The sequence below is a fragment of the Myotis brandtii genome, unplaced genomic scaffold (genome assembly GCF_000412655.1).
Source record: "Myotis brandtii unplaced genomic scaffold, ASM41265v1 scaffold717, whole genome shotgun sequence".
Lineage (NCBI taxonomy): Eukaryota > Metazoa > Chordata > Mammalia > Chiroptera > Vespertilionidae > Myotis > Myotis brandtii.
In genome coordinates this window covers 970091-983996 of record NW_005370825.1, presented here as the reverse complement: position 1 = coordinate 983996, position 13906 = coordinate 970091, and the positions used below count along the sequence as shown (strand labels likewise).

General features: G+C 42.4%; 1 protein-coding gene across 1 annotated transcript in view; it reads right to left on the bottom strand.

Moving 5' to 3' along the window:
* SDCCAG8 (serologically defined colon cancer antigen 8) overlaps positions 1 to 13906 on the bottom strand; it is a 98614-nt gene that overhangs the window by 26852 nt on the left and 57856 nt on the right. The window contains exons 10-12 of the mRNA XM_014530102.1: positions 12730 to 12908; positions 6363 to 6497; positions 3400 to 3516 (exon numbers count right to left, since the gene is read on the bottom strand). Of these exons, the coding sequence (XP_014385588.1) occupies positions 3400 to 3516; positions 6363 to 6497; positions 12730 to 12908 (431 nt within the window). The remainder of the gene's footprint in view (positions 1 to 3399; positions 3517 to 6362; positions 6498 to 12729; positions 12909 to 13906) is intronic.

Genomic DNA, 13906 nt, shown 5'->3' with positions numbered 1-13906 from the left:
AATTACTGTTAATATTCTTAGGTGTGAAAATGACCGAGTGATTATGAAAACGAGTATTTCTTGGATGTACACAGAAGTGCTGATGGGTGAATAGGATGGAGATCTGTCTTAAATACTTCACCAAAAGAAGAACTGGAGGAAGAGGACAACAAGAGAAAGAGAAAGACAGAGAAGACGGGAAGACAAGGCTGGTGAGAATGAAGACAGAGGAAGGAGAGAAAAGAAGGGAGATAGAGGAAAAGGACTGGCAAAATGACGATGCTGCGAAAATGAGGGAATTCATTATAATATTCTCTTCATCCCCATATGTGTTTTTAAATTCCCCTAAGGGTGTGTGTGTGTCTGTGTGTGTGTGCACGCTTATAGCCTACAAAAAGTTTCTAATAAAAATAAAAATGCAGATTTTTCATTGTCTTCCTTACCAAATGTCATTTTTTTTTCTAATTTTTTTATGTGCAAGCAGCATCCTGTGAGGCTGACAGGAGCTCTCTGAGCGGAGGAGTACAAAGGAGTTGATGGAAAGGAGAATCCACCATGGATTCCTGACACAATATCCATTTTACAAAGGAGCGAGTGTGAGGAAGACACGGCCATTGTTACCCTCCTAACCTTTCTCCCTGATTATGCCACCGCCAGGGCTCGGGTCATGGGGAGAATGACTTGGTGGCCGACCGTTGGCCCTGGTTTGTGTACATCAAAAAGCCCTTGTTCTCACCACATTCCAATCTCAGTTTCCCACCTCCTTGAGAAATGCACCAAGTGGTCAGATGAACACAAATCTGTGTTATGAGATGTGAATACGATGACTCTACTGCCAGGAACAGCCTGTCCGTGCACCGAGAGAGCCATCGTGTTACCCTGAATGGCACGACGTGTAACACCTACAAAGTTAAACACACTTCCTATCATTCGAGGTATTTCAGATCGACGCTCCGCAGGCCCAGCTGCTGAAAGTTAAATGTAAATTTCTCTCCCGAGGGCAGATGGTGGCCAAGCCGAGGAGCGTGTGGGCCTCACAGACAGAAGGTCATGTCATGGCTGAAAGACCGAAGAACAATGGCCGCTCGGCTGCCCCAGGTCACCCTGGAACGAGACACCGCCGCTCGCTTCTCTGAAACTGTCTGTTCACACAGAACAGGGACAAGGACTGCCTGTAAGATGTCCTCACACTCTGTCCAAGGAGCAGCGGTCACAGGGCCATCACACACACCACGTGACGGTCCGGAGGTTTCATTCCCAACTCTCTGATCTCCTAAAAATGCACGTCTCTATCTAAAACACTCAAAATCAAGGAGAGGTGGGGGTGACGGGGGAGAGGTCAGTGGGGGGAAAGGAGACATAGGTAATACTGTAGGCAACGGTCACAGGGCCATCACACACACCACGTGACGGTCCAGAGGTTTCATTCCCAACTCTCTGATCTCCTAAAAATTCACGTCTCTATCTAAAACACTCAAAATCAAGGAGGGGTGTGGGTGGCCGGGGAGAGGTCAGTGGGGGAAAAGGAGACATAGGTAATACTGTAGGCAGTACTTTAAACAATAAAGAATTAAACATAAAAAAATAAAACAACACTCAAAATCATTGTAAAACTGTTAGGGTTTCATATCTACCAGGAGTTGTTTACAAATGAAAACTGCTCCCTTTAAAATCCTGCACCTTTAGCCTCCGCACCATCGCCGGTTCATTGCGTGAGAAATAATGCCAAAAGACTAATACGGCAAAGACTCATTCACATGCTTTTCATTTACAAGTGATATCATAATGTTATTGTTCCTACAGTGTTTTTTCTCTCCAGAAGATTATAATGTAATTCTAAATAACTCAGAAACTCTTCTTTGCTAGATTTTTCCACTTAGCCCAACACGTTGTGCTGGCAGATGCTATAGAATAACACAAAAGGTATAGAATGGTGCCAGTGAGTATGCAAACAGGGTACTTTTTAAAAAGTCCTAATACATCAGCGAAGGGAAGCTCCGTGGTAGGTCTGGTAGTTCTAACCTTCGGTCCCTCATAAAAAGGACTGTCAATTCCGTTACCAGGCACGCCCCCAACTGGGTGGAATAAAACAGCCCCGTTCTTTGTACACGTTCATCACGAAGATTCTTCTGAACACTGAGAACTCTGTAACGCTTTGACTACAGTGGGGCCAAAGCAGAATTTGCTTTTATTTGTTTAGATTTTCGTTTAGTGCCAGGGATTGCCATTTTGACTTGACAAACTTTTATCCTAAGTGTCATTATTACTTTCATTTTCAATATGTTGCCTAATTGTGTTTGTGTCCTAGAGACTCGATCGGGTTGAAAGGGAAAATATGCTGGTGAATATGACAAAAAGCTCTGAACCGGAACATGTTTGTTTGTTTTTCATTCACTTAGGGCTGCCTACTTTTCCATTGCAGCAATTTCTTTAAAATATTGATACTAAGACCTCAGTCTTATTTTAATTGAATGGATTTGTCACCCTGCTTTCTTTGAATGAAAAGAATTAAAGCCTCCAGTGTTCTGTATTGTAACATAAAAACAGAAAACCCAAGTCAGCCTGTTAGAACGGCCTCCCTCCACTTTTTGTCCACTTTGTCGATTAAAATTGGGGTATCTATATGATCTCAACAAAATATAACATAAAAAACACCTGCGCAAACTGAAACTGAATAAGCAGAATTCTTTGAACATTTCTAATTTCGCTGTTTTTAGGCATCCTGAGCAAACATATTCACGGTTATCTTAGTTAAAACTGGGTTTACTCTGCCAACAAACAATTTGATTGACATATTTACATATCAACTCATCTCATCTTACAAATTTTAAACTTTTTCACTTAAAATTGGATTCAAGTTGGCATCTTTCGAGAACTTTATGTTCGTATATTTTAGGTTCAAACTGCGCATTAGAACATTTTTCTTAACTTTTGTAAGTAATAGATCCACATATCCAAATGTATATTTATGACCTGTCAGAATGGAAATTTATATGCAGGCAGTTGTATCCTCACTACTTCGTGTGAAAGGTGATAATTTTAGGCAACTAAAACTGAAATTCTTTTAATAGTATGAACTAAATCGTTCTATTAGAAACAATATAATAGAAATGAATGACTCAGGAATAAAACCACATCAGCTTCAGATAGACCAGTGGTTCTCAACCTTCCTAATGCCGCGACCCTTTAACACAGTCCCTCATGTTGTGGTGACCCCCAATGTCGTTACAAATTGAACATAATGAAAGCATAGTGATTAATCACAAAAACAATATGTAATTATATATATGTTTTCCGATGGTCTTAGGCGACCCCTGTGAAAGGGTCGTTCGACCCCCAAAGGGTCGCGACCCACAGGTTGAGAACCGCTGAGATAGAGCATGAATGTCCTCATTGCTGCTCACTTGTGCCATCGCTTACCTGGTCTTTCATGTCAAGATCCCTTTTAGCTTTGGCTCTGTACTCTCTGTGCTCCTTTTCGGCCTCATCCTTCTCCATTTTGATTTTATTCAATTGATAGCGCATTTCCCCACACACCTGTTAGATTATAAAAACTAGATCAATAGCTGCTGGAATCTACCAGCCAATGCCTGCAATTAGATCTTTTGGTGCCCCCTAGAGGGCATGTAAATAAAAAACACCACAACTTTTCTAAGAATGGCACTTTTCCTATTAGAATATTCAATATAATATTCTGTTAAGATGTGGAGGCAACAGCAGGTATTGCTGAATATAACAATTTCAAACTATAGATAAAGAAATACACACTAAGGAATTTAAGTAATGTGTCCGTGATTTCTTATGTAAAATCATAGTTTCAATTGCATATTACCATCCAAAATGCACTGTCATCGCAATTTTAAGTAGGTAAAATTATTAATGAAAATATTAAGCTATGATATTATTCATTTAAATTGTTATGATTAAATGGACACTCTGTATTATAAAACCTTCCTTTAAAGACTTTAGAGGTAGGCTTTTATCTTAGAAAATTTATAAAGAAATTTTTGTCTCTGCTATTAGACTATATTATTGATAGTTAGGTGTAGTAGCCCGTATTAACTGTAAGCTTTTTAGACAATGCCAATCTTATCATGCACAACACAGTATTTAAATTAAGAAAGATTGCCTGGTAAAGGTCATGGGCTGGAACTAAGCACATTCTGCATTTGTAACTGTAGATTTAGCATAAAAGGAAAGTGTACATTTAAGGGAAATAATTCTAATGTATCATTAAATAATGAACACACATAGTATCTTAAAAGTGTCTTTCCTACAGTTTTGTTTTCAATCTGTCATCTCTACAGACATGACCATATTTGGAAAATTCAATTAGCAGATAAATCTATGTAAAGAAATGATAAGCCTCTGGGAGAACTGAAAACCTGTAGAGAGATGGATGAATACACGAATCTGTTCAGTCAGCCCCTAATGGACAAAGACGAGTTTTAAAAATCATGTGTCCTGCAATGGTTATACTTGTCTGAAACCTTTTCAAATTTGGTATTTCTCCAAAAATGACGATTAGAATTTTGGAAATTAGTACCATACATATTGAGGTACTAGAACCTTAGAAAACCTGTATGCATTTCCTATGTTCAAATAAAACATATTTTAAAAAATAAACTAATCTTGTTCCAAAGTTATAGTGACAAGACAGAAAAAAAGCCAATAAGCTTTCCCCCAGTGGACCTCATAAGCTAGAAAAAGAATAAAATTACTAAAGATTCTATTTGAAATTCAAATGCTTTCAATGTGTGACTTGATCTTTCCCATTTCAAAAAATTAGTAATTTCCATAAAGGCATTACTTTTAAAGCCAAATAACGTTTAAAAATTAAGAGTGACAGAAAAAAATAGAGGGTCCCTAATTTACTTTCTTTCTTAGTTCTTCACTGTTTCAATCGATTTGATTTACATACACAAATGAAATGAAAATATCCAACTTGATAATACCAGAAAATAATAATTATACAACAATTATACAATCACGGTGTTTAAAACCCAACACCAACACAAAATTATTATATGTAACAAATGTCTAAGCCTTGGGTCTTATTGAAAATTATTTTATCCCTTCATTTTCTTTTTAAAGTTCCCTTGCCTTACTGCTTTCAGTTTAGCATTTGCTAAGTTTATCCATAACATTTAAATTCTATCTAAAATAAATCGACAAACTAAATTGGACCAGAATTATGTTATCCTGAGGTTGGAAGCAATCTCAAGGCACTCCTCTGATGCCTGAGTCCCTTTGGACAATTATAAGGACAAATTATGCTCATTCTTGACTGTACATATTTCAACAGAAAGTTCTTTGCCTACGATGAACTGAAAACTCCTGCCATAGCTTTCATTTACAAATCTGGGTTAACCATTTTCATGCCTCTGCATCAGTTCTCCTACTTCTACCCCTCTCTTCACACAAACACATCTATTATGTGGGTAAATATGATATTTTTAAACGTCTACATTTGCTAGCTTGATTAAAGTCAAGGAAGAAAAAGAAAAATTAGGCTCCCTTTCCTAATGTAAAGTTCACTTGAAAGTTCATTTTAATTAATAAATTATAAAGCAACAATGGGATACAATAGGTCAAAATTTAGGAAAATACGTTGAGAAATAAAATTCAATATCAAAAGGGTATCCATTTTAAAATAATTTGTGAGTGTCATGGTCAAAAAGAATTCATTTAACTTATTACATCATGCATGCCATTGTTTAATTTCTTAGTGTTAAAGCAATTGATTACTGAAATCTACATGGACTTCTAGTGTTTCTTAAATACATACCTTACATTAGCCAGTTAGGAAACATTTTAGTTCTAGGTTCACAAGTTTGTGATACCCATACAGCAAAAAATATGACTTTTAAAGTATAAATTTAAAGACCAATAAAATAATTAGCTGTAGTAGTAGAACCTTGATTTTAGAGACCAAGTCTGAAAAAGAGACCAAGTCTGCAAATTTCATGTTAAGCACATGCCTCATGTTGTAAATATATGTCTTTTGGTGTTATTATGAAGATCAGATGATCAAACCTATGCTATCTCTGGCAAAAATTACTCCTAATTAGCAAATTTAAAAAAAACAAGTTTTATCAAATATTCCATATTAAATAAAGCTTGCTCATTTACAAGTCTGTCTAGCCACTGACCTCTTAAGCTCTTTGAGAATATTATATGTGTCTAATGCATCTTTGTACAGTGTTTGCAGCAACCAGCCAATAGGAAGTACTGTACATGTTTGCTGAGTGACAATTAAGTGGACTTTTATTATATTGAAATAAACTTTTCTGCTCCAAACTTCTTTCTGAGCTTTGTACATTAGGACAAAAAGTTTCAAGGAAAATATTTAATAATTATTAAGCTAAAATGTGTCTTTGTACCTTTGTGGCTTCCATTTCCCGGGAAGCAAGCTGGTTTTGAGTTTCTTCTAGTTGGTTCACAGCTGAAACCTTCTCCCTTGTAGCCTTTTCCACCTGGGCCTCCAGGTGAGCAATGTTCTGAGACAGAGCCAACATCTGAAAGAGGAAGTCAAAGTCCTAAGTGATAACGTCATTTGACAACTAAATATTAAAAATACATTGAGTCCATAAGGTCTCAGCCACTGAGCTCTCTCAAAGTCCTTTCTCTGTGGATTGGGCATGTCCATTTCTTTGCCTCTTCAACTCATCTCTCCCTCATGACTTAAGTATGTACCTCCCTGGTCTCTATCATCATTTTGGAAAACATGTAACACGATGATCAAATCAAAGTGTTGGTTGAAACTCTGTGGTGACTGACAGCAGACACCTAAGCTATGGGAGGGATGGACATGACTGCATTTCAGAGGAGGTGGCAGGGAATCAGAGAGCTCTTGAACCCTTCTCCCACACACAGGGCAGAGAGGGCTGATGACTGGGAGAGCTGGAGGGGCAGGCACTTCAGAGAGAGCTCCTGGTGGCCTATGAAATGCAGTCCCTCCCCCAACGCCACCGGAGAGGAGGCTCTCCGAGGTCCCCCAGCCTTCCCATGACCTCCTGGCCCACCCCTCCCGTGGGAGTCCCCTCAGCCACATCTCCTCTCCTCCAGGAGGCTCCTCTGGCCCCCAGCTCCCAGCTCAAACGGAAGCTTCTTCATATACTCAGGGTGGCTCTTCAGGGAACCTGCACTGGGTGGCCCTGCCTGCTGTTTGCAGCCGCCGCCCATTGTCATTGGCTGCTGTCCATGCGGTCCTGGTGCTGGAGTATTTCCACTGTCACTCGGGCAGGTGCTCCGACAACCACCTCTGTCCACCTCTGTGACACCCAGCCTCCGCGTCCCCTGCACAGCACTTCTCACGCTGTTTTCAGTGTCTGCTTCCTCACAGAACTTCTAGGAGCCTCAAGGGCACGCTCCTCGAGAGGCACCAAATGTTTGCTAAATGCACAAATAATTAGAATAAATGGCTTTTCTGCGGGACTCCATGGGTACCAGGTTCTTGGTTTCTCTTCTCGGTGTTAGAACAGCTTTCCGGATCTTAGATTTAACCTTCATAGTTTTATTGTTTGCAATTACATTGTACCCTTCCCCAGTAAGTAACATTTTCTAGGCTCTTAATTTCTTATTTGTATTAGCAGTTTTATTTTATTGCTTTATTTTTATTTTTAGAGAGAGGAAGGGAGAGGGGGAGGCGAGAGAGAGAGAGAGAGAGAGAGAGAGAAAGAAATATCAATTGGTTGCCTTCCATATGTGCCCAACTGGGGATCAAACCCGACACCCCAGTTTTGTGCCCTGACCAGGAATTGAACCAGCAACCTTTCAATGCCTGGGCCGATGTGTAACCAACTGAGCAACGCCAGCCGGACTAGCAGTTTTAACATGAAGAAGCAATGCTGCCTCACCCAGAGCAAAACATAGAGGGCTATCCATCAGTTTCTAAACTGTTAAAACACAGACTGAGAGCAAATTTGAAATAATAGCATTTGAATTCTACCATTTCACAATGATGTGGATGTAAATTCAGTTTTACAATTAAAGTCAGTGACTAAAATTGTGTGATAAAATCAAGGTTGCCTTTGAAATACATAACTCCAGTTGCCACATATGAAAATAATGAGTCCGGTGGCTATTTTCTCATCGAGACAGTAGTCGCATTAACTTTCCCGGGGATTGTGGACAGTCGTCTATTTGACTTACGGCTGTTTATATGTCCTTCGTATCATCAAAAGATTGGCTACAAATCTGATTTGTACATAAAATTATCTTTACTAACGCCACGCTACAAACCATCCTACGCACATTCCAATTCAAACCTAAAGGTCAGAAGAAGCTCAATGCAACAAATCAAAAATATTAATTTAAGTTCCTTAATATAAAAATTCAAGTTCATGAATATCCATATTCTCAGTGTGTCATGATAGCTTCTCTGGAACCATACAGCAACCATACACCAAACTTTAATGACCAGCTACTAAAAATCACATGTGACTTCTGTGGAGATATGTACGGTGAACATATGATCACTGTGTGGTTTCTGGAGTGACTGTTAGACATGTTAGGAGAAGCGCTCGTTGTAAATACTGAGTCTGTTTGCATGACAAGGCGTGTGGCATATCACACTCCCTCCATCTGACCCCTCCCTCTGCCGCCCCCACTTCTCTCCTCTGCCCGTTACCTGTCTGCTCCCTCCTGTCACCCACCCCCGAGCCTCCCCTCCGAGTCACACCTTCTTCTCCCCACGCCCACCATCTGGAAGCCAGCATGGCTCTGCGGGAGCTTCTCCATCCACATCTGTCTCGGCGCCAGCAGGAACAGGGACAGCTGCGACACTGCCGGTGCCCAGGGCGGCGGATCAGGTAAGTCCTTTCAACTCTGACAGGGGCGAGCCAGAGACAAGGACACCCAGGTTGCGAGAGCCCGGAAAAATCTACACTGACTCAGCCCATGGTGTGCTGAGCACGGGACGAAGCGGTGCTCCCTACACAAGAGGCACAGGAATGAAGGATTCTAGCAAAGGGCTACTATCCAGGGAACCAGGTAAGGAAATGCACGAACAATGGGAGCTCAGTACACAGATGACGAATGACCGATTGGACGCACAAGCCCGAGGGGCTCGGTGCAACCAAAGACCATCACTTGGGACAACAAACACACAGCAAGGGCCTTGCGCGGGAGAATGATTCAAAATCTGTCCGGGCAGAAGGCATCTGCGCACCTAGAGCTGCCCACACACATGAAACTGTCACATTAAAATAAAGGAGAGAGAAGACAAATAAAAAGAAAGGAAGGAAGGAAATCTAAAAGTGCAAGCAAGCGTGCCTTGCTGCTGGAAGGCAGGGAAGCCAGGTCCGGCAGTAACTACAGGACATTTACAACATCGTGATTAACGGTCCATCTCCCTCTCCGATGAACTGCCTGTGTGAGGCAGTACGATATACATTCCTTCTTAATCCCCGGGAGGAAGAATTATATTGGATTAATTTTCAACTGAAAAAGTGAGATTCAGTAAATTAGGTAATTTGCCCAAGTTCATTCAAGCTAATAACTAAAAAGTAGAGCTAGGCTTTCTATTCAAATCTGTGCTTTTACTCACATGAAGACCCAGGAAATCTATCTAATAAGCCACAAGCTAAAATGTATGAAATGTCGACTCGAAGTCAGGTATTGTATTAGGTTCTCTCAAAACATTATCTTACCGAATCCAAGCAATTCATTGAGTAGATCAGCTCCATTATTTACCCTTGAAATTTAGAGGGGTTCAATTCTTCACGGTCACAGTCAGGTCAATTTAGATTCAACCCTAAGACTTTTACTCCAACGCCACTTTCTGCCATTTGCTGGTGACAGCACCCACCCCAGCGCTGGGACCACTTGCAGCCTTTACTCCTGCACCTGTACTTAGGGCAGGGCCTACAGATCAAATGCCAACCAAGACTCACTGAGGGCAAGACACGTGACTCAGCCTCAGAAATACATTGCGTCTCTGTTGTCACCGTTATTCATGAAAGAATTGTCAGCATGAGGAAGAGGCTCTGTTACCTGTGGAAGCACCTGGAATAGTGCCTGGTGCATTGCAGCCCTCCCTTGTCCTTTCTTAGCAGGGACTCTCGTCAAGATATTTTTACACAGTGAACTACCCAGTGAGGCAAAACTTTCCACTAAACAACCAGAAAACAAAAATCTCCTACGTGTGAACAGTTGCTGGTCTTTGCAATCGATACCATTTTCTCTCAGCTCACGGTTTACCTCCCTCCAGGCCTTGGTCATGTCGGTATGCCCAGAATTCCTCCCCATCCTCTGCATTACTAAACCCCCCCTAGTCTGTGAAGCTCAGTTGAGATGCCACCTTCTCTGAGAAGCCTTCCATGATCTCTTGCAGACAGGGATTCTGATGCTCTGAATTCTCAGCATTTTATTCATACCTTTCCAATGGTATGGAGCTCTTGTATTATATTCGTTCATTCAACAAAAATATATGGAGCACATTTTATGTGAGCGGAATGTCCCAAGCTATGAGGGTGTTAAGAGGCCATACCATCAGGGGACTCATAGTAAGTCAGGGGAGACAATTCAACAGGAACTTGCAATAAGTTGAGTTTGGGAGCCTCTGGGAGAGGCTCCTAATTCATCCTCGGGAGGCTGTGAGAGGAGGTGGCACCAAGAAGGACTTTGAAGGAGCCATTGGAGTGGGCAGAGGAAGACTCCTCCAGGCAGGGGGCAAAGCACAAGCAAGATCCTGAAATAAAAAGATAGCGTGGCCCTAGCCGGTTTGGCTCAGTGGATAGAGCGTCGGCCTGCGGGCTAACGGGTCCCGGGTTCGATTCGGTCAAGTGAACATGCCCGAGTTGTGGGCTCCATCCCTAGTGTGGGGCATGCAGAAGAAAGCCAATCAATGATTCTCTTTCATCACTCATATTGCCATCTCTTTCTCCCTCTCCCTTCCTCTCTGAAATCAATAAAAAATATATATATATTTTTAAAGGAGCATGCAATGCAAGAAAGAAAGGCCAAGGGAGATGAGACTGAAGAGCCAAGGAGGGGAAGGAAAATGGAGAACTTGATGCTGCGCTTGAGGATCCTGAATTTTAGCCAAGGGCTTGCAGGGAGACATAAAGAATGGTAAAGCAAGAGGCAAGAGACTGCCATACTGAGATGTTTATTTTGGAAAAACTGTCCTGGCTGTGGTGTGGAGAGCAGTCGGGAAGAGGTGAGACTGGAAGCAAGGGGAGCACTCGGGCTGTAGGAATCACCAGAGGGTGAGCGATGGATCCTAGTGGGTTGGAGAGACAGACAATCTAAAATTCCTAGGGGCCTGACCGGCCTGGCTCAGTGGTTGAGTGTTGACCCTATGAACCAGGAGGTCACGGTTCAATTCCAGGTCAGGGCACATGCCCAGGTTGCGGGCTCGATCCCCAGGAGGAGGTGTGCAGGAGGCAGCCGATCGATCATTGATGTTTCTCTCTCTCTCTCCCTCTCCCTTCCTCTCTGAAATCAATAAAAAATATATTTTTAAAATAATCCTACATAATAAAAGGCTAATATGCAAATCGTCCCCTCAACTGGGAGTTCGACCAGGGGGCGGGGCCGCCAACCGCCCGAGGCCCTTCCTATCGGGGAAGGCCAGCCAGACCCTACCCGTGCACGAATTTGTGCACAGGCCCCTAGTAATAAAATTCCTAGGCGCCCGGTGACATGATGACATGGAGGGTCGGGGGGGGGAGAGAGAGGAGACAGGGATGATTTCTGAGCTGGCGACTGGATGAATGGTGGCTCCGCTAGGCGAGAAGAGATGGGGAGGAGGCTGGTTTGGGAGCTCCGTGGAGAGCGGAAGATCTAGAACTCAACACCATATGCCCGGGATGAAGCCACTAGAGCTAAAACCACCTGGATCTGCAGCTCTCTGCTGAGCTCTAGACCCTGCCTCCAGCTTCTTTCTGCATGTATCACCCTCATTGCCTCAAAAGTGCTTTAAACTCAGAGTGACTGAAAGACACACCTCATCCTTCTCTCAAATCAGGAATATCGACGTAGAGAAAGCAGAGAAAGAGGAAAACCTTTTAAGGGGAATAAGATCTAAAAACTATTCACTAACAACTGCACAAGAAGGCATGCAGGGAGCATAGCCACGTAATTTCAGTGTTTTGTGCAAGAGGCCTCATGACACTGCCTCACCGAAAGCCACTCAATGGCCTCCCATCACTTTTTGGGTGAAATTTAAAGTTCTCCATGTGGATGTTAAGGGCCTTCATGATTTGGCCCCTCCACACTTCTCCCAACTCAACCCCCACACTCTGTCCCTCACTTCCTATGCTCCAGCCACCCGGGTCTTCAAATTGATTACTGGAATCAGATGGATTATTCTATTTGCAAAAGTCAGAGAATATAACGTTGAGAAACACATGGAAAGTAGAAAATGTTTACGAACTCTGAGTTACAAGAAATTTGACTCTAAAAGATTTTAAAATTTAAAGTTCATTCAAGAGTTGCAGCCTACAGCCGGGCGGACATGGCTCGGTGGTTGAGCGTCAACCTATGAAGCAGGAGGTCACGGTTCGATTCCCAGTCAGGGCACATGCCCGGGTTGTGGGCTCGATCCCCAGTGTGGGGTGTGCAGGAGGCAGCCGATCCATGATCCTCTCTCATCATTGATGTTTTTTTCTCTCTCTCTCTCTCCCCTCCTCTCTGAAATCCATAAAAATGTATTAAAAAAGAAAAGAGTTGCAGCCTACAAGCCATCAGTGGCTCCACCGCAAACACTCCTGCCATGTGGACAAGGAGCCGATGCTGGAGTACCTTGGATCCCATGTCCTCACGCTCCTTTGTCAGCTCGCTCCTCATCAGCTCTTTGTCGGCGGTCCTCTTCTCCTGCTGAGCAGCCAGTTCCTTCCCTAGTCGCTCCGCCTGCCTCTCCAGCTCACTCCTCAGCTGCTCACACTGGATTAGAGCCTGCGGAATAAGACAGTACATGGGAGCTGGGAATTTAGAAAAATAAGGGGGAAATGAGACAGTTAAGCTTTATTTTTATTTAACACATTAAGCGCCCAGTCAGTCACCGGTGACTGATACTATACTTTCCATCCGGAAGACAAAGGCTGAGCGCTTATTGTGTTAAAATACTTAAAACACACCATAGCCCTCGCCGGTTTGGCTCAGTGGATAGAGCGTTGGCCTGTGGACTGAATGGTTTCAGGTTCGATTCTGGTCAAGGGCACATGCCCAGATTTCGGGCTCGATCCCCAGTAGGGGGCGTGCAGGAGGCAGCCGATCAATGATTCGCTCTCATCAATGATGTTTCTATCTCTCTCTTTCTCTCCCTTCCTCTCTGAAATCAATCAATCAATATATATATATATATATTTAAAGACACACTATAAAGTCAATTAGACAATTTGTACACTTACTAATATAACAGTATTTGAGTGTTACATTTATTTTGATTCGCATAATTAAGGCTACATTAACTTTGATCAACTAACAAAATTCAGGAAACAGGCCTTGATGAAGGCCACTGATGAGTGAGAATCCTGAAGAAAGGGGGATCAGAAAAATGAAGTGCTCTAGTACTTTTGATTATATATCATGTTTATACTACAAGAAATATGCAAGTATCCAATTTAACTGATTTTTCATTTGCTCATGGTTAAAGTTATTTGAATATTTTAAATGTTAAACATGAAAATTTTTTTTAAAAATGTTGAGTTTATCATTACATACAAGCATCTGGGTTTTTTTATCATTATACTAGAAGCCTGGTGCATGAAATTCGTGCATGGGTAGGGTCTCTGCCTGGCTGGCCATCAGGGCCTTCCTTCGTTACCCACCGCCCCCTGGTGGTCAGAGCACATCATAGTGAGCAATCGGTCTTCCGGTCGAACTCCCACAGGGAAATTTGCATATTAGGCTTTTATATATATACTAGAGGCCCGGTGCACAAAAATTTGTGCACTCGGGGGGCGGGGGAGGGGGGGTC